The following is a 27,218-nucleotide window of genomic DNA, read 5'->3' as shown; positions in this document are numbered from 1 at the left end:
GTGAGTGAGTCAGGAGTACACTGGAATACATTGAGACTGGAGGATTTCAAACACTATGGGCGCAGGTTTCCAGCCATGCATGCCCCAAGACTGGAAATTCCCGCCTGAACTCAACGGACCTGCAAATGGTCCGCCAAATCTTCTGTCCCGCCTGCTACAATTCCCACAGCGGGTGGGACGGGAAAATTCCCGCCTACATTCTTATTTCGTAGAGGGTCGCTGGATAAATCTGGCAGCTACTTGCTGGTCAGCTTAATGTTCTCCTACCCCCTTCAGGTACCAAACCCTAACAGGGCATTGGTGACCAGGGACTCCCATTGGATTGGTCTATGATTAAGCTTGGTGAAGTACTGCAGTGGTTTGCTGTTGCCTTCTGCAGCATGGCTGACCAGGAAACTCTCCAGCTCTTATCGCCGGCCATCAGGGGTATTGGGAGGGTTTACGGGCTGATAATCAACCTGTTTGACCACATTATGAACTCACCATGTCCATCAAGTCCTGAGGTGGGACTTGAACCTGGAGCTTCTGGTCCAGAGGCAGGGACCTACCCATTGTACCACGAGACCTCCCCAGCTATTGTCAGTGATGGGAAAACTGTTAGAAGTCTATTATCTGTGTCAAAATTAACACACATTTGGGAAGGTGTGGGTGAATACAGGAGAGTTTTAACAACACCAGGTTAAAGTCCAACAGGTTTATTTGGTAGCAAATGCCATTAGCTTTCGGAGCGCTGCTCCTTCGTCAGATGGAGTGGAAATCTGCTCTCCATCAGGGCACAGAGACACAAAATCAAGTTACAGAATACTGATTAGAATGTGAATCTCTTCAGCCAACCAGATCTTAAAGATACAGACAATGTGGGTGGAGGGAGCATTAAGCACAGGTTAAAGAGATGTGTATTGTCTCCAGACAGGACAGCTAGTGAGATTCTGCAAGTCCAGGAGGCAAGCTGTGGGGGTTACCGATAGTGTGACATAAACCCAAGATCCCGGTTTAGGTCGTCCTCATGTGTGCGGAACTTGGCTATCAGTTTCTGCTCAGCGACTCTGTGCCGTCGTGTGTCGTGAAGGCCGCCTTCTCCCATTGTACCACGAGACCTCCCCAGCTATTGTCTTCCGCCTTCTCCAAGGCGGCCTTCACGACACACGACAGCGCAGAGTCGCTGAGCAGAAACTGATAGCCAAGTTCCGCACACACGAGGACAGCCTAAACCGGGATGTTGGATTTATGTCACACTATCAGTAACCCCCACAGCTTGCCTCCTGGACTTGCAGAATCTCACTGGCTGTCCTGTCTGGAGACAATACACATCTCTTTAACCTGTGCCTAATGCTCCCTCCACCCACATTGTCTGTATCTTTGAGACCTGGTTGGCTGTAGGGATTCGCATTCTAATCAGTATTCTGTAACTTGATTTTGTGTCTCTGTATGCTCTGTTTGAGAGCAGCTATCCACTCCATCTGACGAAGGAGCAGCGCTCCAAAAGCGAATGGTATTTGCTACCAAATAAACCTGTTGGACTTTAACCTGGTGTCGTTAAAACTCTTACTGTGTTCACCCCAGTCCAACGCCGGCATCTCCACATCATGAATACAGGAAAGTCAGCACCAGTTTGTAAATGGCGTACCATGTTTGAGTAACTTAATTGAATTACTCAATAAAATAACAGAGTGGTTTGATGGGTTTAGTGCAATCAATGGACTTTCAAAGGAGGATCGACAAAATTTCATGGGGTAATTTTCCTGCACCAATCCCAGAAAATTGTTCGTGGGCCTAAAAGCAGGTTTCGTGCCAAGCACCAGTTTACAATCATCCTGGTTCCATTCTTCATTGTACAAACCAAAGCATGCCCAGAAAGGCCGCAAGGCAGATTAGCATATTCAAAGTAGAATTTAAATATACATAGCCCATTCGACACCGGATTCTCCCAGCTCCGGGGACCCTCTGACCACTGGGTGCGGCAAGAGTCTGGCGAGAATCACTACTGGTCTCCACTGGTGGGGATCGCAGCCCCTGCATGGTCGTGGACGTGACTGGGCAGTGCCCACCTGGCACCCTGGTACTGCCAACCTGGCACACTGGCGGAGCCATTTGGGCACTGCCAGTGCAATACCAAGGCGGGGGGGGGGGGGTGCAAGAGTGGGGGTGAGGCTATGACGGGGTAGGGCATGAAGAGGTCATGAAGGGGGATCTATTGAGAGGCCCCAATGCCGGGGAGGAGTTGGGGAAACATGCCATCGATGAGGGCGAGGGTGGCTGTCCCGATGTCTGTGGGGGGAGTGTGGGGGTTTCCCAGTACACTGAGAGTTCAAGGCACCCTTTCAAAACAGCACGCGATCACTTTGCAGCGGGCTCACCCCTGTTTTAGCCCCTCGCAGAATCGGCGTGCAACTCACCACTACTCCAAAAAATGCGGGACGATTGCGGTCCGGATCACACCGGACAGAAGGGTGCAGATCGCTCCGGCTTCTCCCCGTTATTGCACTTGGTCATTTTTTGGTAAAATCGCAGTCCAAGGTGTCTTTGCAAAATCAAAGCCATGGGATTGAAGGGGCAGTGCCAGCACACCGGCTAACGGGCAGAGCAATGGTGAACACTTGTTTCCCAGGCTGCGGGGGAGTGCTCTCCAGGCCATTATTGGGAGCACAACTCATATATATTAGTGCCCTAGACTTGGGTACACAGGGCATGGTGCGAAGGGCATTAGACAGACTGGTGATGGGGGTAGGAACAAGGCAGCTGAAATTTAACACAGGGAAGTGTGAAGTGATACATAATGATAGAAAGAATGAGGTTAGCAATACAAACTGAATGGTGCCATTGTAAAGGGGTTAGAGAGACCTAGGGGTGTATATCGACAAATCTCTGTCAGTGACAAGATGACATGAGAAGGCTATTAAAAAAAGCACATGGGTTATTTGATTTTATTAATAGAGGCATGTAGTAGAAAAGCACAAATGTCATGTTGAAACCTCAACCACAGGACGTGTTCAATTCTGGGCATCACACTTTGGGAAGGATATCAAGACTTACAAGGAGTTCAGGGGAGATTTACAAGAATAGCACCAGGGGTGAGGGACTTCAGTCGTGTGGATAGATTGGATTTTTATTTAATTCATTCAGAGGTGTGGTTGTCATTGGCCAGTCACTGCCCATCCCTAGTTGCCCTGGAGAAGGTTGTGGTGAGCTGCCTTCTTGAGCCACTGCAGTCCATGTGGTGTAGGTGCACCCACAGTGCTGTTAAGGAGGGAGTTCCAGGATTTTGACCCAATGACAGTGAAGGAATGGAGATATATTTCCAAGTCAGGATGGTGAGTGACTAGAATCATAGAATCATAGAAACCCTACAGTGCAGAAGGAGGCCATTCGGCCCATCGAGTCTGCACCGACCACAATCCCACCCAGGCCCTACCCCCACATATTTACCCGCTAATCCCACCAACCTACGCATCTCAGGACTCTAAGGGGCAATTTTTAACCTGGCCAATCAATCTAACTAGGAGGGGAACTTGCAGGTGGTGATGTTTCCAAGTGCCTGCTCGAGAATAAATACAAATTTCCTGGACTTGGATATTCAGGACATAGTGAGGATAGTAACGGACTTCAGGAGGGCATTAGACAGACTGGTGAAAGTGGCAGGCACAAGTGATGGAGATTGTGCGTATGGAAGATGCTGTCTGAGGGGCCTTGGTGAGTTGCTGCAGTGCATCTTGTAGATGGTACACAATGCTGTCACTGTGTGTCAGTGCTGAAGGGAGTGAATGTTGGAGGTGGTGGATGGGGTCTCACTCAAGTGGGCTGCTTTTTCCTGGATGTTGTTGAGCTTGTTGAGTGTTGTTGGAGCTGCACTCATCCAGGCAAATGGAGAGTATTCCATCACACTCCTGACTTGTTCCTTGTAGATTTGGAGAGACCGTATGTGAGTTACTCACCTCAAAAATTCCAAACCTCTGACTTGCTCTTGTAGTCACAGTATTTCTCTGGCTAGTCCAGTTCAGTTTCTGGTTAACGATAACCCCCAGGATGTTGATAGTGGTGGATTCAATGATGGTATCGCCATTGAATGTCAAAGAAACTTGGTTAGATTCTCTCTTGTAGGAAATGTTCCTTGTCTGGCACTTGTGTGGCGTGAATGTTACTTGCCACTTACCAGCCCAAGCCTGAATGTTGTCCGTATGCAGCAAGACCTGGACATGAACTGCTTTAGAATCTGAGGGGTTACAAATGATACTGACACTATCCAGGACAAAGCAGCCCGTTTCATTGGCATCCCATTCACCAACTGAAGCATCATTTCCTCCACCATCACTCAGTGGCAGCAGTGTGTACTATCTACAAGATGCATTGCAGCAACTCACCAAGGATCCTTAGACAGCATGTTCCAAACCCATAACCATTTCCATCTGGAAGGACAAGGGCAGCAGGGCATTGGGAACACCATCACCTGCACGTTCCCCTCCAAGTAACTTAGCATCCTGACTTGGAAATATATTGCCGTTCCTTCATTATTCGTCCATGATATCCCCACTTCCAACCTCATTGATAGAGGGAAGGTCATTGATGAAGCAGCTGAAGATGGTTGGGTCTCGGACACTATCCTGAGGAACTCTTGCAGTGATGTCCTGGATTGACTTCCAACCACCACAAACATCTTCCTTTGTGCTGGGTATGATTCCAACCAGTGGAGAGATTTCCCCATGGTAACCATTGACTCCAGTGTTGCTAGGGCTGGGCTCCTTGATGCCACATTCAGTTGAATGCGGGCTTGATGTCAATTGCAGTGACTCTCACCTCACGTCTGGAGTTCAGCTAACTACAAGCAAATTACTACAGTGGCTGGAATCTGAAACCAAAAGAGAAAATGCTGGAAAATCTCAGCAGGTCTGGCAGCATCTGTGAGGAGAGGAAGGAGCTGATGTTTCGAGTATTTGACAAAGGGTCCTCTGGACTTGAAACGTCAGCTATTTTCTCTCCTCACAGATGCTGCCAGACCTGCTGAGATTTTCCAGCATTTTCTCTTTTGGGTTCTGGAGTTCAGCTCTTTTGTCCATGTTTGAACCAAGGCTGTAATGAGGTCAGGAGCTGTGTGACCCTGGCAGAACCCAAACTGGGCGCCGCTGAGCAGGTTATTGCTCAGTAAGTGCTGCTTGATAGCACTGTTGATGACCCCTTCCATCACTTTACTGATGATCGAGAGTAGACTGATGGAATTGAAATTGGCTGGATTGGATTTGTCCTGTTTTTTGTGGACAGGACATTTCAGAGCCATTTTCAGCTCTTGTCACTGTTGTAACTGTATTGAAACAGTTTAACTAGAGATGCAGTGAACTGTGGAGCACAAGTCTCCAGTACTGTTGCCGGAATTTTGTCAGGGCCAATAGCCTTTGCAGTATCTGATGCCATCAGCTGTTTCTTGATATCATGTGGAGTGAATAGATTTGGCTGAAGACTGATGCTAGGGACCTCCGGAGAAGGTCGAGATGGATCATCCACTCGGCACTTCTTGCTGAAGATTATTGCAATGCTTCAGCCTTCTCCTTTGCACTGATGTGTTGGGCTGCTCCATCAATGAGGATGGGGATATTTGTGGAGCCTCTTCCTCCAGTGAGTTGTCTAATTGTCCACCACCATTACTACCAGGTGTAGTGGGACTGCAGATCAGATCTGTTGGAATTGGTTTTGCCTCCATTGTATCTTACCCAGGCCTGCACCCGCTCACCCTATCCCCATAACCCTGTACATTTACCATGGCTAATCCACCTAACCCGTATATCTTTGGACAGTGGGAGGAAACACTGGAGCACCCAGAGGAAACCCAAGCAGACAAGGGGAGAACCTGCAAACTCCACACAGACAATGACCTGAGGCTGGAATTGAACCTGGGTCTCTGGCGCTGTGAGGCAGCAGTGTTAACCACTGTGTCGCCCCATTGCAGAAGGCAGTTAAGGGTCAATCACATTGCTGTGGGTCTGGAGTCACATGTGCTTGTTTGGTGGTTTTCTGATTTGAAATATGGGACCATGTAGACATGTGTAAATGTGCAGAAATACAGACACACCTGGTCTACTCCCATTACACAGCTCACTCCTGATAGCCTCCACCATCACAACACATGTACACACACCTGCACACACACGTGCACACACACGCACTTTCATATCTCTCCCAGTCTCATTCCACACCTGTGACTGCGCCCCCTCCTTTCATGCTGTCCACAATACTGTTTCATCATATCTGACCTTGTTAAAATCAGCCTTCCCCCAGTTTAGAACTTTGATTTATGGCCCATCTCTGTCCTTGGTCAGCCCTTATCCTTTTCCAAAACAATCTTGAATCTAACGGAGTTATGATTGCTGTCTGCAAAATGCCTACCCATTGATACTTCATCCATTTGCTTTGTTATCCAAAATTAAGTCCAGGACCGCCCGTCTCTTGTAGGACCTTCTATGTATTGGCTTAAAAGGATCTCCTGGACTCATTTTAAGTGTTCCACTCCCTCTAAACCTTTCACACTATGAATACCCCAGTTAATGTTGGGGAAGTTGAAATCCCCCGCTCGCGCTACCCTATTATGTTTACTCTTCTCTGAATATCTGCTCTTCTATTTCCCTCGGATTGTTTGGGGGCCTATATAATACTCCCAGTAATGTGATTGCTCCTTTTTGGTTTTACCCATATGGCACCATTAGAAGAGCTTTCTAAGATGTTGTCCCCCCTTACTGCTGTAATTGATTCCTTGATCAGAATTGCGACACTCCCTCCTCTTTTACCTCCTTCCCTGTCTCAGCTGACGATCCAGGATCTGCCAATCCTGCCCCTCAACCATGTCCCAGAGACAGCAATGATATCATGCCCCATGTTTTAATCTGTGCCCTCAACTCATCTGCTTCGTTCATCAGACTCCTTGCTTTAAAATAAATACCATCTACTCTTGCCAAACTCCCTTGTCCGTTAACTGGCCTCTAACCCCTATACCTTCCTGATTCACTTGCTGTCTTTTCTCATCTCGGCTGTGCATCCCCCGCTGTATCTTCTCTCAGGATCCCACGTCCCTGCCAAATTAGTTTAAACCATCCCCAACAGCATTAGCACTGAGTGAAAGCTAGTCTCTGCAGTGATGACCATGAAGCTATCATCGATTGTTGTAAAAACCCATCTGGTTCATTATTGCCCTTTAGGTAAGGAAATCTGCCGTCCTTACCCTCCCTGCAAAGACGCTGGTCCCATTTTGGTTCAGGTACAACCCGTCCACCTTGTACACGTTCCATGGCCCCCATAAATGGCCCCAATGCCCCAGAAATCTAAAACCCCCCCTCCTGCACCCTCTCTCCAGCCACACGTTCATCTGGACTAACCTTCTATTTCTAAACTCATTCACATGTGGCACCTAGAGATTATTACCTTCTGGGTCCAGTTTTATTATCTACTGCCTAGCTTCCTAAATTCTGCTTGCAGGACCTCATCCCTTTTTCTACCTATACTGTTGGTGCCTATATGTACCATGATCTCTGTTTGCCCTCCCCCTTCAGAATGCCCTGCAGCCGTTCAGGGACATCCCTGACCCTGGCGCCAGGGAGGCAACACACCATCCTGGAGTGTTGACCGCAGAAACACCTATCTGTTCCCTTTACAATTGAATCCCCTATCACTATAGCCCTGCCGCTCTTCCTCCTCCCCATCCCAGTGGAAGGCAACCTCAAGGTGCCATGAAGTTGCCTTCCACTGCTTTCCCCTGCACAGTTATCGACGTCAACAGAGTCCAAAACTCCCACGTTGCCCCCCTTTGCTCACTGCACTCTCTGCCCTGGTTTCACAGAGGTCCCTTTTTTAAATACTCTTGTTCTCAGCTGTTTCAGGAACTGCTTTAAACCAGATTACTGTTAGGCCCCAGTTAATGACCAAAGCCACAGCAGCTTCAGGAGAGATTTGTGTTTCTCTCCTTAGCCCTAAAAGAGACTTAACTGCCTAAACAGTTAATGTTATCGAGGATCTAGCAGCAACTAGTACTGGTGGTAGCACAGTGGTTAGCACTACTGCCTCACAGCGCCGTGGACCCGGGTTCAATTCCAGCCACGGGTGACTCTCCGTGTGGAGTCTGCACATTCTCCCCGTGACTGTGTGGGTTTCCTCCGGGTGCTCCGGTTTCCTCCCACAGTCCAAAGATGTGCAGGTTAGATAGATTGCCCCTGCTAAATTGCCCCTTCGTATCAAGGGGATTAGTAGGGTAAATACGTGGGGCTATGGGAACAGGGCCTGGGTGCGATTGTTGTCAGTGCAGGCTCGATGGGCCGAATGGCCTCTTTCTGTAGGGGTTCTATGATTCTAAGACAAGCGATTAACTCAAACTCCCACGCTCTTAGCTCATTGCATTCTCTGAGTAAAAGCCAGTCTCAGTAATGGCGACAATGAAACTATCATTGATTGTTGTAAAAACCCATCTGGTTCACTAATGTCCCTTTAGGGAAGGAAATCTGTTGTCCTTACCCGGTCTGGCCTACGTGTGACTCCACACCCACAGCAGTGTGGTTGACTCCTAAATGCTCTCTGTAAATGATTGAGCAAGCCACTCAGATTAGGGGCAATGGGGGATGGGCAACGAACGCTGGCCCTGCTGGTGACCCCCACATCCCAAAAAAACCTGTCTGAGGTTAATTAGCAAACAGGTAGAGATAGGGTGGAGTAAATAAACAGTGTTAAACATTGAAAGAAACAATTCAATATGGTCAACATGGATACTTTCCAATGAAAAACAAAAACTCAGCAAGAAAGACCTTTCCATGGCTCATTCAGGAAGTTAAGGATTGTATTAGATTGATCTTATGGAGACTTATAAGATAATGCGGGGGCTGGATAGGGTGGAGGCGGAGAGATTCTTTCCACTTAGTAAGGAAGTTAAAACTAGAGGACACAGCCTCAAAATAAAGGGGGGTCGGTTTAAGACAGAGTTGAGGAGGAACTTCTTCTCCCAGAGGGTGGTGAATCTCTGGAATTCTCTGCCCACTGAGGTGGTGGAGGCTACCTCGCTGAATATGTTTAAAGCGCGGATGGATGGATTCCTGATCGGTAAGGGAATTAAGGGTTATGGGGATCAGGCGGGTAAGTGGTACTGATCCACGTCAGATCAGCCATGATCTTATTGAATGGCGGGGCAGGCTCGAGGGGCTAGATGGCCTACTCCTGCTCCTATTTCTTATGTTCTTATGTTCTTATGAAAGATGAGGTGTCTAATGTTGCAAAGAGTCGCAGCAAGTATAAGATTGGCAGAGTTTTAGAAACTAGCAAAGGACCACCAGTAAGTTGAGAAAAAGGCAAAAAGATTGAATATGAGTGCAAAAAATCCACGAATATAACAACAGATTGTAAAAACTTTTGTAAGTATATAAAAAGGAAGAGAGTAGCTAAAGTAAATGTTGGTCACTGGGAAACAAAAACAGGAGCAAATATCATGGGGAATAAGGAAATGGCAGAGACATTGAACAAATATTTTGGGCCCGATTTTACCATTGCGTCATGCCCATTTTCGGGCGCATAAATGTGGTAAAGTTGGGTGTGAGGCCATTAACGCAATCCACACCCGCATCCGCGCAGATCGCCACTTTACCGAAACCCGGGAATGGTGGCGATTCGATTTGCGCCCAAAACGGGCGCAACGGCGATTTAAATGCATTTGCGTGCATTTAAATTGAATTAATGAACTGCCCGCCCAACTTTATCAGCATTTCCCCCTTTACCACCGTGGTTGCCAATCCGGAACCGCCCCGTAATAGACCTGCTAAATAAAAGTCTGAATCGGGCACTCCAGCTGCTGAAGAACACGTTCAGCGCTTCCAACGGCTCTCTGGCTCAGATTGAGTAAATTGAGTTTGTGTCTTTATGTGACCTGTTTGTGAACAGAATTCCCACTCACCTGACGAAGGGGCTTGGGGCTCCGAAAGCTTGTGTGGCTTTTGCTACCAAATAAACCTGTTGGACCTTAACCTGGTGTTGTTAAACTTCTTACTGTCTCTGGCTCAGGTCAGTGGTGGAGGGGAGGAGGGAGGTGGGTCAGATCATTCTCTAGTTGGGGGGGAGGGGAGTGAGGCCAGATCGTTGTCTGGTTGGGGGGGGGGGGTGGGGGGCGGAGGAGGAGGCGGGTCAGATGTATCTCTGGCGGGGGGAGGGCTGATCGTTGTCTGGTGGTGGGGGGGGAGGGCTGATGGTTGTCTGGTGGGGAGGGAGGAGGAGGCGGATCAGATGTTCCTCTGGGGGAGGGGGTGAGTGAGGCCAGATGATTGTCTGGGGGAGGGGGTGGGAGGGGGTGAGTAAGGCCAGATCATTCTTGGGGGGGAGGGGGAGGGGAGTGAGGCCAGATCATTGTCCGGGGGGTGGGGGGGAGGAGGGACTCCCAATCACTCACTCATGGGGGGGGGGGGTGATGGATCTCCGATGGAGGGGGAACAGATGGATCTCTGGTGGCGGGGGCAGGGGGGTCCGCTGCCACTCTGCGGGCGATAGGTGGGGGGGAGGGGTGGCGATCGGTCTGGGTAGTGGGGGGGTGGATAAGGGGGACAAGCTCCTGCTTATCACTCCCAGGCAGCTTTCTCCGCTTTCTGCGGCCCGGGAGCGATCTGATACGGACGCGCTTTTTCACATTTTTTTCTAACTGCGCATGCTCAGTTCAGAGCTCTGATCGTTCCGGCCGCGCTCAGCCCCGCCCACGGCGCGAACGGGACTGCCGATTGTTTTTTCAGGCTGAGTGTGTTTGGGGGGCGCCTGAAAGTAGATTTATAAGTTGGATCTGAATTACGCCCAGATTCAGCACTTAGAACGAAAATGGTAAAATCGGGCCCTTTGTGTCAGTCTTCACAGTAGAAGACACAAGTTACAAAACAGAAATAGAGGGTGACCAAGGGACAAATTAGAATGAGGGAATTAAAGTAATTATGATCAGCAGAGAAAAAGGTAGTGGGGAATCTTGGCGGGGGGAACAGTCACTTGCTGTGATTTTCACTGAAATGGCCCTTACTTGGCCAAGAGCCAGAATCGTTACCCGATTAAAAGGGGCAGGCAGGTTCTTGAAGCTGGTTCCTGCAGCCAGGTCATCACTGTGAAGGGTGGGGGGGATCCCTCTACAGGGCAGCCTGTATGAACATACAGACAGACGAATTCAAAGCAGGAGTAGCCCATTCGGCCCCTCGAGACCTGCTTCACCATTCAGTAAGATCGTGGCTGATGTGGTTGTGCCCTCAGCTCCATTTTCCTGTGCACCCTCCATACCCTTTGACTCCCTTGTCAATCAAGAATCTATCGCAGTCAGCCTCAGATATATTCAATGACCTGGCCTGCACTCCTCTCTGGGAAAGGGAGTTCCACAGACTCACAACCCTCTGAGAGGAAAGATTCTCCTCAACTCGCTCTTAGATGGGAGTCTCCTTGTCCGGATTTTTCTGGCCAAGCCAGCGGGATTCTCCAGCTCCCCCTGCAGCACACCTCCCCCGTCACCCCACCCCCCCCCCCCCCCCCCCCCCCCCGTCTCCACCATGGGTTTCCCCAACAGGTGTTGAAGGTACCATCAACCCATAGGTGGGGTAGTGGAAGAGTGTGGGCAAAACGCCTCAGATCTGGCTGTGGCTACCTTTGATGGCCCCCTCACAAACTTCTCACCCTTGCCTGAAGCAGCCAGTACATTCAGGATCCCCAAAAAGGGAATGCTCACCACTTTCTTTAGGCCACACCACTTAAACTGCCATGGAGGCCTTGTGGCACAGTTGGTCGTGTCCCTGCCTCTAAACCAGAAGCACCAGGTTTGAGTCATAGAAATCATAGAAATCATAGAAACCCTACAGTGCAGAAGGAGGCCATTTGGCCCATCGAGTCTGCACCGACCACAATCCCACCCAGGCTCTACCCCCACTATATTTACCCGCTAATCCCTCTAACCTACGCATCCCAGGAATCAAAGGGGCAATTTTTAACCTGGCCAATCAACCTAACCCGCACATCTTTGGAGTCCTATCACAGGACAAGGAAGATGCATTCATAATGTGGCCAAACAGGTTGAGTGTCAACCTGTAAAATCCTGCCAACATACACCAATGGCTGATGGTAAGAGCAGGAGAGACTCCTGGTCAGCCATGTTTGTTGCAGAGTGGCGTCCCCCAAGCTATTTGCCTCTGGCGACTGACTAGCGACCTGTTCCAGGAAATAACTCTCTCTGGGAACAGATGAAACAACAGCAGGTGGGGGAAGAGAAACAGTAACTTTAAACTGCCAGCAGCAAATCAGAGTAATGAAAAGAGGCGCTGACCCAAAAATGCCAAAAACAGGTATCGGAAGGTGCAAAATGCAGGAGAAATGACCGAAAAACACACACGATAAAAGCACTCGTCCACATGTAACCTACCTTCAAAAAGCCTACTACTTAGTCCAAGATCCCTCCTGTACCCTTCTGAAATGTGTGAGCAGTTTGTTCTGAGGAGGGGTGGGGTCCCTCAACTGATGCCAGGAGTCCCCAATTCCAACGTGAAGATGGTAGCGAGGACTCACTTTGAAACCCAAAGAGGTGCGAGAGGAATCCATTATCTGTGACTTTGAGTCTGGCCTCCAGGTTGCTAATAGCAAAATCCCAGAAAATCTGTGCTTTCCAGACTTCCTTCCTGCATTGCTTGGGCTTTCCCTCCTGCTTTACCATACCAGCTCCCGCAAAGCCCTAATTAACTGTGACCATCCCCACCCACCTCTCTCTCCTCCCCTCCACCATGACTTTCACAGGTCAGCCCTGCTGGTACAACTGGTGGTCCTGATGTGGAGATGCCGGCGTTGGACTGGGGTAAACACAGTAAGAAGTTTAACAACACCAGGTTAAAGTCCAACAGGTTTATTTGGTAGCAAAAGCCACAAGCTTTCGGAGCCTTAAGCCCCTTCCTCAGGTGAATGGGAATTCTGTTCACAAACAGGGCATATAAAGACACAAACCCAATTTACAGAATAATGGTTGGAATGCGAATACTTACAGCTAATCAAGTCTTTAAGATACAAACAATGTGAGTGGAGAGAGCATTAAGACAGGCTAAAGAGATGTGTATTGTCTCCAGACAGGACAGCCAGTGAGATCTGCCACAGCAACCTCTGCAAGACTTGACGGATCATCGACACGGATGCCATCGTCTCACGTGAGAACACCATCCACCAGGTACACGGTACCTACTCTTGCAACTCGGCACACGTTGTCTACCTGATACGCTGCAGGAAAGGATGTCCCGAGGCATGGTACATTGGGGAAACCATGCAGACGCTGCGACAACGGATGAATGAACACCGCTCGACAATCACCAGGCAAGACTGTTCTCTTCCTGTTGGGGAGCACTTCAGCAGTCACGGGCATTCAGCCTCTGATATTAGGGTAAGCGTTCACCAAGGCGGCCTTCACGACACACAACAGCGCAGAGTCGCTGAGCAGAAACTGATAGCCAAGTTCCGCACACATGAGGACGGCCTCAACCGGGATCTTGGGTTCATGTCACACTATCTGTAATCCCCACAGCTTGCCTGGACCTGCAGAGTCTCACTGGCTGTCCTGTCTGGAGACAATACACATCTCTTTAACCTGTCTTAATGCTCTCTCCACTCACATTGTTTGTATCTTAAAGACTTGATTAGCTGTACGTATTCGCATTCCAACCATTATTCTGTAAATTGAGTTTGTGTCTTTATATAGAAACATAGAAAACTACAGCACAAAACAGGCCCTTCGGCCCCACAAGTTGTGCCGAACATATCCCTACCTTTTAGGCCTACCTATAGCCCTCCATCCTATTAAGTCCCATGTACTCATCCAGGAGTCTCTTAAAAGACCCTATTGAGTTTGCCTCCACCACCACTGACGGCAGCCGATTCCACTCGCCCACCACCCTCTGTGTGAAAAACTTCCCCCTAACATTTCCCCTGTACCTACCCCCCAGCACCTTAAACCTGTGTCCTCTCGTAGCAGCCATTTCCACCCTGGGAAAAAGCCTCTGAGAGTCCACCCGGTCTATGCCTCTCAACATCTTATATACCTCTATTAGGTCTTCTCTCATCCTACGTCTCTCCAAGGAGAAAAGACCGAGCTCCCTCAGCCTATCCTCATAAGGCATGCCGCTCAATCCAGGCAACATCCTTGTAAATCTCCTCTGCACCCTTTCAATCTTTTCCACATCCTTCCTGTAATGAGGCGACCAGAACTGAGCACAGTACTCCAAGTGGGGTCTGACAAGGGTCTTATAGAGCTGCATCATTATCCCCGGACTCCTAAACTCAATCCCTCGATTGATAAAGGCCAGCACACCATACGCCTTCTTAACCACCTCCTCCACCTGCGGGGCTGATTTTAGAGTCCTATGGACCCGGACCCTAAGGTCCTTCTGATCCTCTACCGTACTAAGAGTCTTTCCCTTTATATTGTACTCCTTCATCCCATTCGACCTGCAAAAATGGACCACTACGCATTTATCTGGGTTGAAGTCCATCTGCCACTTCTCCGCCCAGTCTTGCATCCTATCTATGTCCCTCTGTAACTTCTGACACCCCTCCAGACTATCCACAACCCCACCAACCTTCGTGTCGTCGGCAAACTTACCAACCCATCCCTCCACTTCCTCATGCAGGTCATTTATGAAAATGACAAACAGCAAGGGTCCCAGAACAGATCCCTCGGGCACACCACTGGTGACCGACCTCCAATTAGAAAAAGACCCATCTATACACACTCTCTGCCTCCTTTGGGCAAGCCAGTTCTGGATCCACAGGGCAGCAGCCCCTTGGATCCCATGCCCTCTCACTTTTTCCAGAAGCCTTGCATGGGGGACCTTATCGAACGCCTTGCTAAAATCCATATAAACCACATCTACCGCTTTCCCTTCGTCAATGTGTTTAGTCACATTTTCGAAGAACTCCACCAGGCTCGTAAGGCACGATCTGCCTTTGACAAAGCCATGCTGAGTATTCTTGAGCACACTAAACCTCTCTAAATGCTCATAAATCTTGTCCCTTAGGATCTTCTCCATCAGCTTACCAACCACTGAGGTTAGACTCACCGGTCGGTAATTACCTGGGCTATACCTATTCCCCTTCTTGAAAATAGGAACCACATCCGCAATCCTCCAATCCTCTGGCACCTCTCCTGTTTCCATCGACAATGCAAAGATCATCGCCAGAGGCTCTGCAATCTCTTCCCTCGCCTCCCACAGTAACCTGGGGTACATCCCATCCGGACCCGGCGACTTATCTATCTTGATGCCATTCAAAGATTCCAGCACAACCTCTTTGTTAAAGTCTACATACTCAATCTTTTCAGTCCACCGCAAGCCCACAGTACATCCACCCACGTCCTTTATGTGCCCTGTTTGTGAACAGAATTCCCACTCACCTGAGGAAGGGGCTTAAGGCTCTGAAAGCTAGTGGCTTTTGCTACCAAATAAACCTTTTGGACTTTAACCTGGTGTTGTTAAAACTTCTTACTGTGGGTACAACTGGTCCCAGTGTGCTAGGAAGCCAAGCTATTCCTCAAGTTTCAAGCTATGTATTTATTTCCTGCTGAGGTTCACTGGGCTGATTCCTGGGAAGAGGGGATTTGTCTTATGAGGAGAGGTTGAGCAGATTGAGCCCCTGCGCATTGGAGCTGAGAAGAATGAGAGATAATCTCACTATTAGAGACATATAAGATTCTGAGGGGTTTGGCAAGGTGGATGCTGGCAGAATGTTTCCCTCGAGGGCGAAATCTAGCAGAGGGAGCAAGTCAGTGAGAGAGCTGGAGACGGGAGGTCGTGAAACCCTTTTAGAATTGGTCCAACCTGACTACCCGAGGAGCAGCCAGACTGAACCTAAGAAATAGAATCATAGAATCCCTACAGGGCAGGAGAGACCATTTGACCCATCGAGTCTGCACCAACTCTCCGGCCAAGTATCTTACCCAGGCCCCCTCCACCGCCCGTTCCTCAAGTTCCTCGCGGAACAGTTTCAGAATAAGATGGATCCGGAGAAAGCTCGGCTGGAACTCTCTGACATCGGCTGCAGCTGGGATTCTGCGGTCCAGCTGCTGTGAACTGAGATTTGGCTGAGTACCGAATCCTCTGTTCTCACCGGCAGCGGCTGCAGGGTGGTTCGAGACCAGAGGATTCCGGCCCTCATCTGGAATCTTTGGAATTCTCTTCCCCAGAGAGTAATGGATGCTGGATCATTGGTTACAAGGTGGCAGAGTGGTTAGCACTGCTGCCTCACAGCACCAGAGACCCGGGTTCAATCCGGTCTTGGGTCACTGTCTGTGTGGAATCTGCACGTTCTCCCCGTGTCTGCGTGGGTTTCCTCCGGGTGCTCCGGTTTCCTCCCACAGTCCAAAGATGTGCGGGTTAGGTGGATTGGCCATGCTAAATTCCCCATTAGTAGCTCAAGGTGTGTAGGTTAGATGGATTAGCCGTGGTAAATGTGTGGGGTTATAGGGAACGGTGCAGGGGCCCTGGGTAAGATACTTGGCCGGAGAGTTGGTGCAGACGCGATGGGTCAAATGGTCCCTCCTGCCCTGCAGGGATTCTATGATTCTATTTCTTCGGTTTAGTCTGTCTGTTCCTGTCCCTCGGGTAGTCAGGATGGACCTATTCTAAAAGGGTTTCACCCCAAGACATCCCGTCTCCAGCTCTCTCACTGACTTGCTCCCTCTGTTGGTCATTGGTCAATAGCACATTCATTTTTGTTGTGCCCGGTCTTCACCCAAACACCGGAAAACCTTTTTATTTCCCCCATTGGGTGACCAAAAATGCTAATCAAGCAGTCTTTTTCCCTCATCTCCAAGATCTTGATAACCAGTAAACTAAAGCATTCAAAGAAAATGGGACAAAATAACATGCACACAATTTCTTTTCATGAGACTGTAATTATTTCTTCTATTTTTGTATATTATTCGGGATGTTGTTGAAGAATCCAGGGTGGCACAGTGACACAGTGATTAGCGCTGCAGCCTCACAGTGCAGGGACCCGGGTTAGATTCCCGGTTTAGGTCACTGTCTGTGTGGAATCTGCACGTTCTCCCCATGTCTGCATGGGTTTCCTCTGGGTGCTCCGGTTTCCTCCCACAGTCTGAAAGATGTGCGGGTTAGGTTGATTGGCCATGCTAAATTGCCTCTTAGTGTCGGGGGGATTAGCAGGGTAAATGCGTGGGGCTATGGAAATAGGGCCTGGCTGGGATTGTGGTCGGTACAGACTTGATGGGCCGAATGGCCTCCTGCACTGTGGAATTCTATGATTCTATGACAATCTGGGAGAATTAACAAGCAAACTGTGCCAACTAGCAGCTGACACTAGCAGCACAGCCGAGGTGACCTTTGGGACCCTCCTGCTTAATCCATCAACACCAAATCATCGCCTACATGGTTCCAATAAAGCTGACTGGACGCTCGAGTGAACAGCACCTTGTGTTTTGTTGTGCTCGTTCATTGGCCTCCTGGTCAAACCGCATCTTGGTTCTAAAGTTCTCATCCTTCAAATCCTTCCATAGTCTCACCCCTCCCTATCTGAGTGACGTCCTCCAGCCCCACAACCCAGTCAGATCTCTGCACTCCACTAAACCTGGCCCATCATGCATCCACAATTTGAATGGCTCTATCAGCAGAGGCTGTGGCTTCAGATGCCTAGGCCTCAAGGCCTGGGGCTCCCTCCCTACTCCTTGCCACCTCTCTGTCTCACTTTCCTTCTTTCAGACACTCCTTCAAGCTAACCTCTTCACCAAGCTTGTGGTTACTTGACCTAATATCTCCTAACGTGGCTGGCAGTTGGACTGTGTTTCATAATTCTCTGCGAAAGCAGCTCGGGGCATTTCGTTATGCTGAACGCAATGTGATGTAAATGTAAGTTCTGGATTGGCCATGCTAAATTGCCCCTTAGTGTCAGCAGGACTAGCTCGGGTAAATGCATGGGGTTACGGGGATAGGGCCTGGGTGGGATTGTGGTCAGTGCAGATTCGATGGGCCAAATGGCACTTGTAGGAATTCTATGATTCTAAGTTGTTGTCGTTGCTGATTAATTAATTAATTTCAGACTTTAGGTGAGAGTGACTTTTTCCAGCCATCGGGTTACTGGTAATTGTTGCACTGTCACCATTTTACATCCGGACACAGGACGGGATTCCCCCTCCCCTCCCCCCACTGTGGTGTCATTCTGCGTCCCACCATCATCAAGTCCGACTGCAATCACTGGAGTTTCCCAGCATTCCTCTGCTGCCGGGGAAACCCACGACGAGGGAGGTCACCATCAGCAGGATGGGAACATCCCGCCAGCGTGAACAGCCGGAACATCTCCCCCCCGCCCCGCCCCGCAATCTTTGTTTCTTCAGTTCCATTTGCACCATCATCTTCTTCTGCTCCTGCCTCCCACCCTATCACAGACATTCCATGTCACTCTTTCTGACTCTCCCCCTTTTCCCAAAGGAACAGTAAGAAATAGAAGCGAGAGTTGGCCATTCAGGCTCACATGGCTTTGCCATTCAAAATGATCATGGCTGAACATTCATGTCAATTTCACTTCTTCCCCCCCAATCACCCCACCCATCCTTATCTCTCTCAAACCCCTCAGAGTCTCAAAATCTGTCAATCCCAGCCTGAAGTATATTCACTGATGAAACATCCGCACCCTCTGGGGTAGAGAATTCCAAAGATTGACTGAAGAAATGTCTCCCCATCTCAGTCCTAAATAATGATAATCAGTCCTAAGATAGTGACTTTTAAGGGGCGTCTTGACAAACACATGAATAGGGTGGGAATAGAGGGATGTGGTCCCCAGAAGCGTAGGGGGTTTTAGTTCAGTCGGGCAGCATGGTCGGTGCAGGTTTGGAGGGCCGAAGGGCCTGTTCCTGTGCTGTAATTTTTTTTGTTCTTAAATGATCGGCCTTTTATCCTGAGACTGTGCCCGCTCCGAGCTCTTGACTCTCCAGCCAGGTAACAGCATCTCTGCGTCTGGATTTGCCGAAAACCTGTTGTATTTGACTGTTTCCAGTTCTGATGGAAGGTCAACCACCAGGGACAGATGCTGAGTAATCCCAGTGGTTTCTGTCTTCAATTCCCATCTTAATTTCATGACCTTACTCCCCCCAACGCCAGCCCCAGCGCGATTCCGATCCGTGCAGTTGCTGCTCTCCGGTCTCATCCAGATGATTCTAATCGATGGAGGTCTCTCAGTTGGCCGTTAACCGGACTCCTGCCTCTCTCCTCAGGTCCAGCACAAGGCCCGACAGCCAGAGGAGAGCCAGTATATGCAAGGGGCCCAGGCCAGGACACTTGACCAGGCTCCCCTCTCTGCATTAAATGCAGAGCTCCTCTCTCTGCATCCCAGAGAACTCGGCGGGGGGTGGGGGGGGGGGGGGGGGGGGGGGGTGAGAGGTGCAGAGAGAGGAGGGAGAGAGAGTATACTTTCCTTGATCCCTCGCACTCTCCAATCCTCTGAACCTGCTGCGCACCGGCAGCAACCCCTCTCGGGATGATCCACAAGAAGGGAAGGGAGAAGAGGAAAGGGTGAGGAGACGGGGCTGTGGGGATGCGGGGGATGGGGGGAAGATGAAGGGAGGAAAATGGAGAAGATCAGGCAGAGATGGGGAGTAGGAGTGGGGTATGATATTACAATACCAGATGTCAAGGCAGATGAATGGAGTGTATGAAATAAGCAAGAAATAATGAGAGTCTGCCCAATTGCACCAGAGTCCCAGAACTCAAGAATTCCCCATCCAAGTCTAAAGATTTCCATACCTTTTTCAAGTATTTTAACATTGTACCAATTTTTTCAAGATATATCGTTCTTACATTAATGAAAAATATGAATTCATTTATTCGATAGTGTTTTATTTTGATTCAATGTTTTGTTTTATAATATAGATATGGTTTGGAGCGGAGGAGTGAGAGAGGATTGTGCTCCCAAAGAATTTCCCACTATGTTACAGGGTTCCTTAACCAAAGCAAGGTTGAAAGCCATTGGCCTAACACATCGTCACAGTAACAAGGCTTTCAAACTGCCAGGCCGTGTGAATGAATTGGTAACTTGTTGTGTTGGAGTAATGTTTGACTTTGGAGAGCGGTTTGTGTGAGTCAGGCTGCATGGGGCTTCCTGGATGTGTTCACACACCAGGATTACCACACACCTTGGGTGGGATTTTCCGGCCGTGCTCGCCCCAAAAACTGGAAAATCTCGCCCGAGGTCAACGGACCTTTGCATGGTCCATGCTACGATTCCCGTGGCGGGCGGAACAGGAAAATTCAGGGTCTTGGCCGTGAAATTCCTCCAATCACCATCTGAATGCTGATGTTCTCCTGTTTTTATCACTCACACTTAGAGGAATATCTCACACAGACTTGTTCACTACTGCCCACAGTGTTGTTCAGGGGACCTTTATGGTGTTGCCCTGGTAACGTGTCGACATTCCAGGAAGGCTTATCCAGTGGTTTACCAGAAAGTTGATTGAACCAACATTGCAACTTCACACCAAAATCCTGTCAATTCCATCTGTCAGTCACAATCAGGCAATCAGATAGCAGGGTGTTGTCCACTTGATACAGCAGATCACTGTCCATGCTCACTGTATCAGAGTGACAGCACACTACACTGCGATTTACATTCCTAATGGAAAAATGTCAACACAAAAAAAATCTGTCTCTGTTAATGAGAATTGCAGAGCACTGATGTCCAGTCTGTACAGTTAGAAGATAGGGCTGCACACACACACACACACACACACACACACACACATATACACACACTCACACAAATATACACACATACACACACTCAGAGACAAACATACACACACACACACAAATATACACACATACACACACTCAGAGACAAACATACACACACAAATATACACACACAAACACACACTGACACAGACACTGACACTGTCCCCGCAAGAATGAAGGATAGAAATGACAGGATTCGGGGACCATGGATGACAAAGGGAATTGTAAGCTTAGTCAAAAGGAAAAAGGAAGCATATGATAGGTCTAGGCATCTAAAAACTGACAAAGCCCTTGAGGAGTATAGTGAAAGTCGGAAGGAACTTAAACACATCATTAGGAAGGCTGAAAGGGGCCATGAAATGCCTTTAGCAAACAAGGTCAAGGAGAATCCTAAGGCTTTTCATGCATATATTAGGAGCAAGAGGGTAGCAAGAGAAAGATTAGGCACACTCAAGAACAATGGAGGGAAGTTAGACATGGAGCTACAGGAAGTCGGCCAGATCCTTAATCAGTGCTTTGTATCGGTATTCACCAAGGAGAAGGACATGACGGATGTTGAGGTCAGGCATGGGTATGTGAACGCTCCAGAGAATGTCAATATATCGAAGGAGGAAGTATCCTAAATTGCATCAAGGTAGACAAGTCCCCGGGGCCGGATGGGATCTATCCCAGGTTACTACGGGAGGCAAGGGGAAAAATAGCTGGGGCCCAGGCCTTTGACAAAGTCCCTCATGGCAGACTGGTGCAGAAGGTGAAGTCGCAAGGGATCACAGGTGAGCTGGCAAGGTGGATACAGAACTGGCTCGGTCACAGAAGACAGAGGGTAGCAGTGGAAGGGTGTGTTTCTGAATGGAGGGCTGTGACTAGTGGCGTTCCTCAGGAATCAGTGCTGGGACCTTTGCTGTCTGTAATATATATAAATGATTTGGAGGAAAATTTAAGTGGTATGATTAGTAAGTTTGCGGACGGCACAAAGGTTGGTGGATTTGCGGATAGTGATGAGGACCGTCGGAAAATACAGCAGGATATCGGTCGGCTGGAGACTTGGGCGGAGAAATGGCAGATGGAGTTTAATTTGGACAAATGTGAGGTAATGCATTTTGGGAGGTCTAATACAGATGGGAAATATACAGTAAATGGCGGAACCCTTAAGAATATTGATAGGCAAAGAGATCTGGGTGTACAGGTACACAGGTCACTGAAAGTGGCAATGCAGGTTAAGTTTTTTAATGGCATGTTTGCCTTCGTCGGCCGGAGCATTGAGTTTAAAAATTGGCAAGTCACATTGCAGCTTCATAGAACCTTAGTTAAGCTGCACTTGCAATATAGTGTTCAATTCTGGTTGCCATACTACCAGAAGGATGTGGAGGCTTTGGAGAGGGGACAGAAAAGATTTACCAGGATGTTACCTGGTATGGAGGGCATTAGCTATGAGGAGAGGTTGGAGAAACTTGGTTTGTTCTCATTGGACCGACGGAGGTTGAAGGGCGACTTGATCGAAGTTTACAAGATTATGAGGGGCATGGATGGAGTGGATAGTCAGAAGCTTTTTCCCAGGGTGGAAGAGATAATTACTAGAGGCATCGGTTTAAGGTGCAAGGGGCAAGGTTTAAAGGAGATGTACACGGCAGCTTTTTTACACAGAGGGTGATGGGTGTCTGGAACTCGCCGTCGGGGGAGGTAGTGGAAGCAGATACGATAGTGACTTTTAAGGGGCATCTGGACAAATACATGAATAGGATGGGATTAGAGGGATATCGTCCCCAGAAGGATTGGGGGTTTTAGTTCAGACGGGCGGCATGGTCAGTTCCTATGCTGTAATTTTCTTTGTTCTTTGTTCTGAACAGATATCTTCACATTCTCCTTGACCCCAGGTGAGGTTCCAGAGGACTGGAGAATAGCCAATGTTATTCCCTTGTTTAGGAAAGACAGCAGGGATAATCCAGGAAATTATAGGTCGGTGAGCCTGACGTCAGTGGTGGGGAAGCTTTTGGAGAAGATACTGAGGGACAGGATATGTGCACATTTGGAAGAAAATGGTCTAGTTAGTGACAGGCAACATGGTTTTGTGAGGGGAAGGTCATGTCTCACCAACTTGATTGAGTTTTTTGAAGAGGTGACAAGGATAATTGATGAGGGAAGGGCTGTGGATGCAGTTGATATGGACTTTAGTAAGGCGTTTGACAAGGTCCCACATGGCAGACCTGTACAAAAACTAAAATCACATGGGATTCGGGGTAGGCTGGCTAGATGGATATAGAACTGGCTTGGTTATGGAAGACAGAGAGTAGCGGTGGAAGGGTTTGTTTCAGAATGGAGATCTGTACCTTGTGGTGTTCCCCAGGGATTAGTGCTGGGACCTCTGTTGTTTGTAGTATATATAAATGATCTGGAGGAAGATGTGGTGGTCTGATTAGTAAGTTTGCGGATGACAATTGGTGGAGTTGCTAATAGTACCGGGATGGTCAGAGGATACAACAGGATATAGATAGATTGGAGATTGGGCACAGAAATGGCAGATGGAGTTTAACCCGGACAAGTGTGAGGTGATGCATTTTGGAGGATGAAATTTAGATGTGAATTATACTGTAAATGGCAGAACCCTCAGGAGCATTAATATACAGAGGGATCTGGGCGTGCAGGTCCACAGTTCCCTAAAAGTGGCAACTCAGGTGGCCAAGGTGATTAAGAAGGCATATGGCATGCTTGCCTTCATCGGCCGGGGCATTGAGTACAAGAGTTGGGAAATCATGTTGCAGTTATATAAAACCTTGGTTAGGCTGCATTTGGAGTATTGTGTGGAGTTCTGGTCGCCACACTACCAGAAGGACATGGAATCTTTGCAGAGAGTGCAAAGAATGTTCACCAGGATGTTGCCTGGTCTCAAGGGTGTTGAGTCAGAGGAGAGGTTGAATAAACTAGGATTGCTTTCACTGGAAAGACAGAGGCTGAGGGGAAACCTGATAGAGGTCTACAAACTTATGAGAGGCATAGACAGGATGGATAGTCAAAGGTTTTTTCCCAGGGTGGAAGTGCCAATTACAAGGAGGCACGGGTTCAAGGTGAGAGGGGAAAAGTTTAAGGGAGATGTGCGGGGTAAGTTTTTCACACAGAGAGTTGGGTGCCTGTAACGTGCTGCTCGAGGATATGGTGGAAGCACATTAGCAACATTTAAGAGGCATCTGGATGGGTAAATGAATAGGGAGGGAATAGAGGGATACGGACCGAGTACGGGCAGAAGGTGATTTTTTTAGTTTAGTTTAGAGCAACATGATCGGCACAGGTTTGGAGGCCGAAGGGCCTGTTCCTGTGCTGTACTTCTTTTTGTTTTTTGTTATATCAACTACTTAAAGTGAAATTTTCCCTTTTATTTGAAACATCTTTCAACTGCTAATTACTGCTTGAATTCTGCTGATTGCGGTTTGTTCGCTACAGTGTGAGTTTTACAAAGTGAAATCTTGTCCCATTGGTTTTCTCTTTGTTGCTTTCCAGGGAGGAGATTCCCTTCTTTTGCAAGTTAGCGGTCCATGTGGGGATCGTAACGCTGCACACACAGACACGTACACGGACACACACATATACACACACAGACACATACATGAAAATACACATACACACACACAGACACGTACATGGACGCACACATACACACACACAGACACATATGCACACACACAGACACGTACACGGACATACACATATACACACACAGACACATACATGGTCATACACATACACACACACACACAGAGACACGTACATGGGTGCACACATACACATATGCACACACACAGACACGTACACACACAGACACACTCACAGACACATATGCACACACACAGACACACATATACACACATACACATACACACACAAAGACATTCACACTGAGCCACAGACACAAGCACATCATGTTTACACAGCCATAGCTACATAGAGACACAGCCACACATATAGCTGATGGAGTGGACAATTTAGATCAGCTGGAATTTTCTTCATGCCTCAATCAGGACAAGATTGTGTTTGAAATTTCTTTCATTCTCCTCCCCACCCCTATATCACATCACATCTGGAGTAGTAGACCAGCTATAATGAGGCATAGTCCACAAACAGCTGGATACAACTCTGATTCCAAGTTGGACTCGGTGGTGGCACCTTCTGAGGAACACAGTGCCATCAAACATGATGGGTGGAGCGGAAGGAGGATTCCAGTAGAAATATCACATCCCGAAAGCTGTGAGCCTCTCCGCAGAGGCCGGCTACTATAAAGCAGACCTGGCAACCTTGCTCAGTGACTAGTTTCTCTTCTGACATCCTCAAGTCCATATGTATAAAACAGACAATAACAATTGGAGGAAGGTCAACATCTGGACATCTTAACATGGCCGCCGCGGCTAACCACTGGAATGGCACCTTCTTGTCAACCACCCACACGCGCCGACGCACTGGCATAATCACTGGTGTCCGCACGGAAACCTGGGGGGTAGTGGGACGGGGGCGACAAACTGGTTGGTGCTTACCGTCACAGGATGGCACAGGGAGTCACTTGGTTCGGGAGGCCATTGAGGCAGGAGTGCCCACCAAATCCGCGCAGATGTATTAGTGCCCAGATACCCGGAGGCATATTGATGCCAATGTGTTCACGGACATGCATGTGTGCACATTACTGAACCAAGTCAAACGGCAGCAAAAGACACTCACACTCACACTCACAAACAGACTGACAAAGAGCACAAGAAGCATTTAAATTTCAGCGAGACCTCGAACGGTGGCAGGAAAACCAGCCAGGCCCCTGCCCCTCGACCACCATTGCAACAACCATCATGCTCACTCTGAATTTGCCTTTAAGCACAGCTCCAGAAACCCAGTGGATGCACAGGACGTTAAGTTAAGGCCTAATCAGGCGCGCCTTGTTCATTCTTTGGCCTTTTCGTTTTGGTGTTTGTTACCTTTTGGGTTCTCCCCTGAACGTTCAGCCGGGAAAACAAGCCAACGATAAAACGGGAACCTCGCCTATATCCCGTCTCCCTCCACCAACCTCCCCCCCTCCCCCCCCCGCCCCCCACCCTTGCCAGCCCCAGTTCACCTCACACCTGCACAGCTAGGACACAAGTGCTGCTTTGGCCGTCAGTGGCTAGGTACTCAAGAACAAACAAAAGATCCTCAGCAATCCCACATCCAACTCTAACCTCACTCTCCACTCCCTATTGAAAGGTGGACCGTCAAAGCCTTTCCAAGGATTTTTTTAAAATTCATTCATGGGACAAGAACTTCGATGGCTGGCCAGCACTTATTCCCCATCCCCAAGTTGCACGAGGGCCCAGTTGAGAGTCAGCCAAGTTGTTGTGGGTCTGGAGTCACACTTAGGCCAGACCAGGTAAGGATGGCAGATTTCCTTCCCTAAAGGACATTAGTGAACCAGATGGATTTTTACAACAATCGACAATGGTCATCAGTAGATTCTTAATTCCAGATATTTTTTTACTGAATTTAAATTCCACCATCTGCCATAGTGGGATTTGAACCCAGGTCCCCAGAAATGTTTGTTGAGTTTCTGGATTAATAGTCCAGTGACAATACCACGAGGCCATCACCTCCCATGCTGATTTCTCTCTCTACAAATACTTATCGTCGATCTAAGCTACTTCACTGGGAGCTCTGCAATAAGGAGTGCTGCATCCTGCAATATGGAGACTCCCATTGTTACAGGGTCCTATTCACAAGGATTGCACAGAATTCAGGACTCTGAAACCAGGTGCATCCTACCTCCTACGCACATGGTTAGATCAGGGGTTCATCCTTTCGGAAAGGTATGTTGTCCTCCAGATCGCCCGGATAGGGTTTCTCCTTTAAAACTCTCTTTAAAATCTAATTCTTGGAACAAGCTTTCCTCACTTGTCCCACTATCTTCCTACGTGTCACAACTGAATTTGACCACACCCCTAGGAAGGGAGGTTTGGCAATGATAATTGCGCTATATCAATGCAAGTTGTTGTTGAGAAAACAGGAGTAAGACAGGTTGTGAGACTAAGGGAGAGGTTGAAGTCAACAAGTGAACAAAGGTCACAGACCCATTCAGAAGTGTCAAAGAGATGCTAGCAGAACCTTCTTGGACATGAGGGCAGTATTCATGTCTATCAGATTGTCTGCTTCCTGAGACATGGGTTTTCCATCTGGAGATCACCTTGAGATTGAGGTCGAGAAGGGTAGCAGGTGAATTGTGGGTTTGCACCCATCTTTCCTGACTGGTCAAGCTTGTTTCATCTGTCTAGTGGGAGTGGTGGGTCTGGCTCTGAACAAAGCACTGAAGGAGCACTGATAGGTATCAGTTTGTAGGGTTCTGCCCTTAGCATTCGAAACCACGGTTTGGGATTATTTCCCTTCCCAAGGATAAAGAATTAGGGTTCGAGTTAGCCATTCCAATACTCTTCCCACACCGAGTGTTGCATGAAAGCAGACTTTTGCCTATTTTCATAGCTTAGTAAT

At 48.5% G+C, this 27,218-nt stretch overlaps 1 protein-coding gene across 4 annotated transcripts in view; it reads right to left on the bottom strand.

Moving 5' to 3' along the window:
• Positions 1–27,218, bottom strand: part of LOC144497876 (pre-B-cell leukemia transcription factor 1-like) — a 486,513-nt gene that overhangs the window by 148,519 nt on the left and 310,776 nt on the right. The window contains exons 7-8 of one of the 4 annotated variants that reach the window (XM_078219312.1): positions 14,463–14,514; positions 292–311 (exon numbers count right to left, since the gene is read on the bottom strand). The exons of the other annotated variants lie outside the window; for them this stretch is intronic. Coding sequence (XP_078075438.1) covers positions 292–311; positions 14,463–14,514 — 72 coding nt within the window. The remainder of the gene's footprint in view (positions 1–291; positions 312–14,462; positions 14,515–27,218) is intronic. 4 annotated transcript variants of the gene reach the window in all.

Source organism: Mustelus asterias, chromosome 8, assembly GCF_964213995.1.
Source record: "Mustelus asterias chromosome 8, sMusAst1.hap1.1, whole genome shotgun sequence".
NCBI lineage: Eukaryota > Metazoa > Chordata > Chondrichthyes > Carcharhiniformes > Triakidae > Mustelus > Mustelus asterias.
Note: the sequence above shows the minus strand (reverse complement) of the source record. Positions and strands in the feature narration are given on the sequence as shown.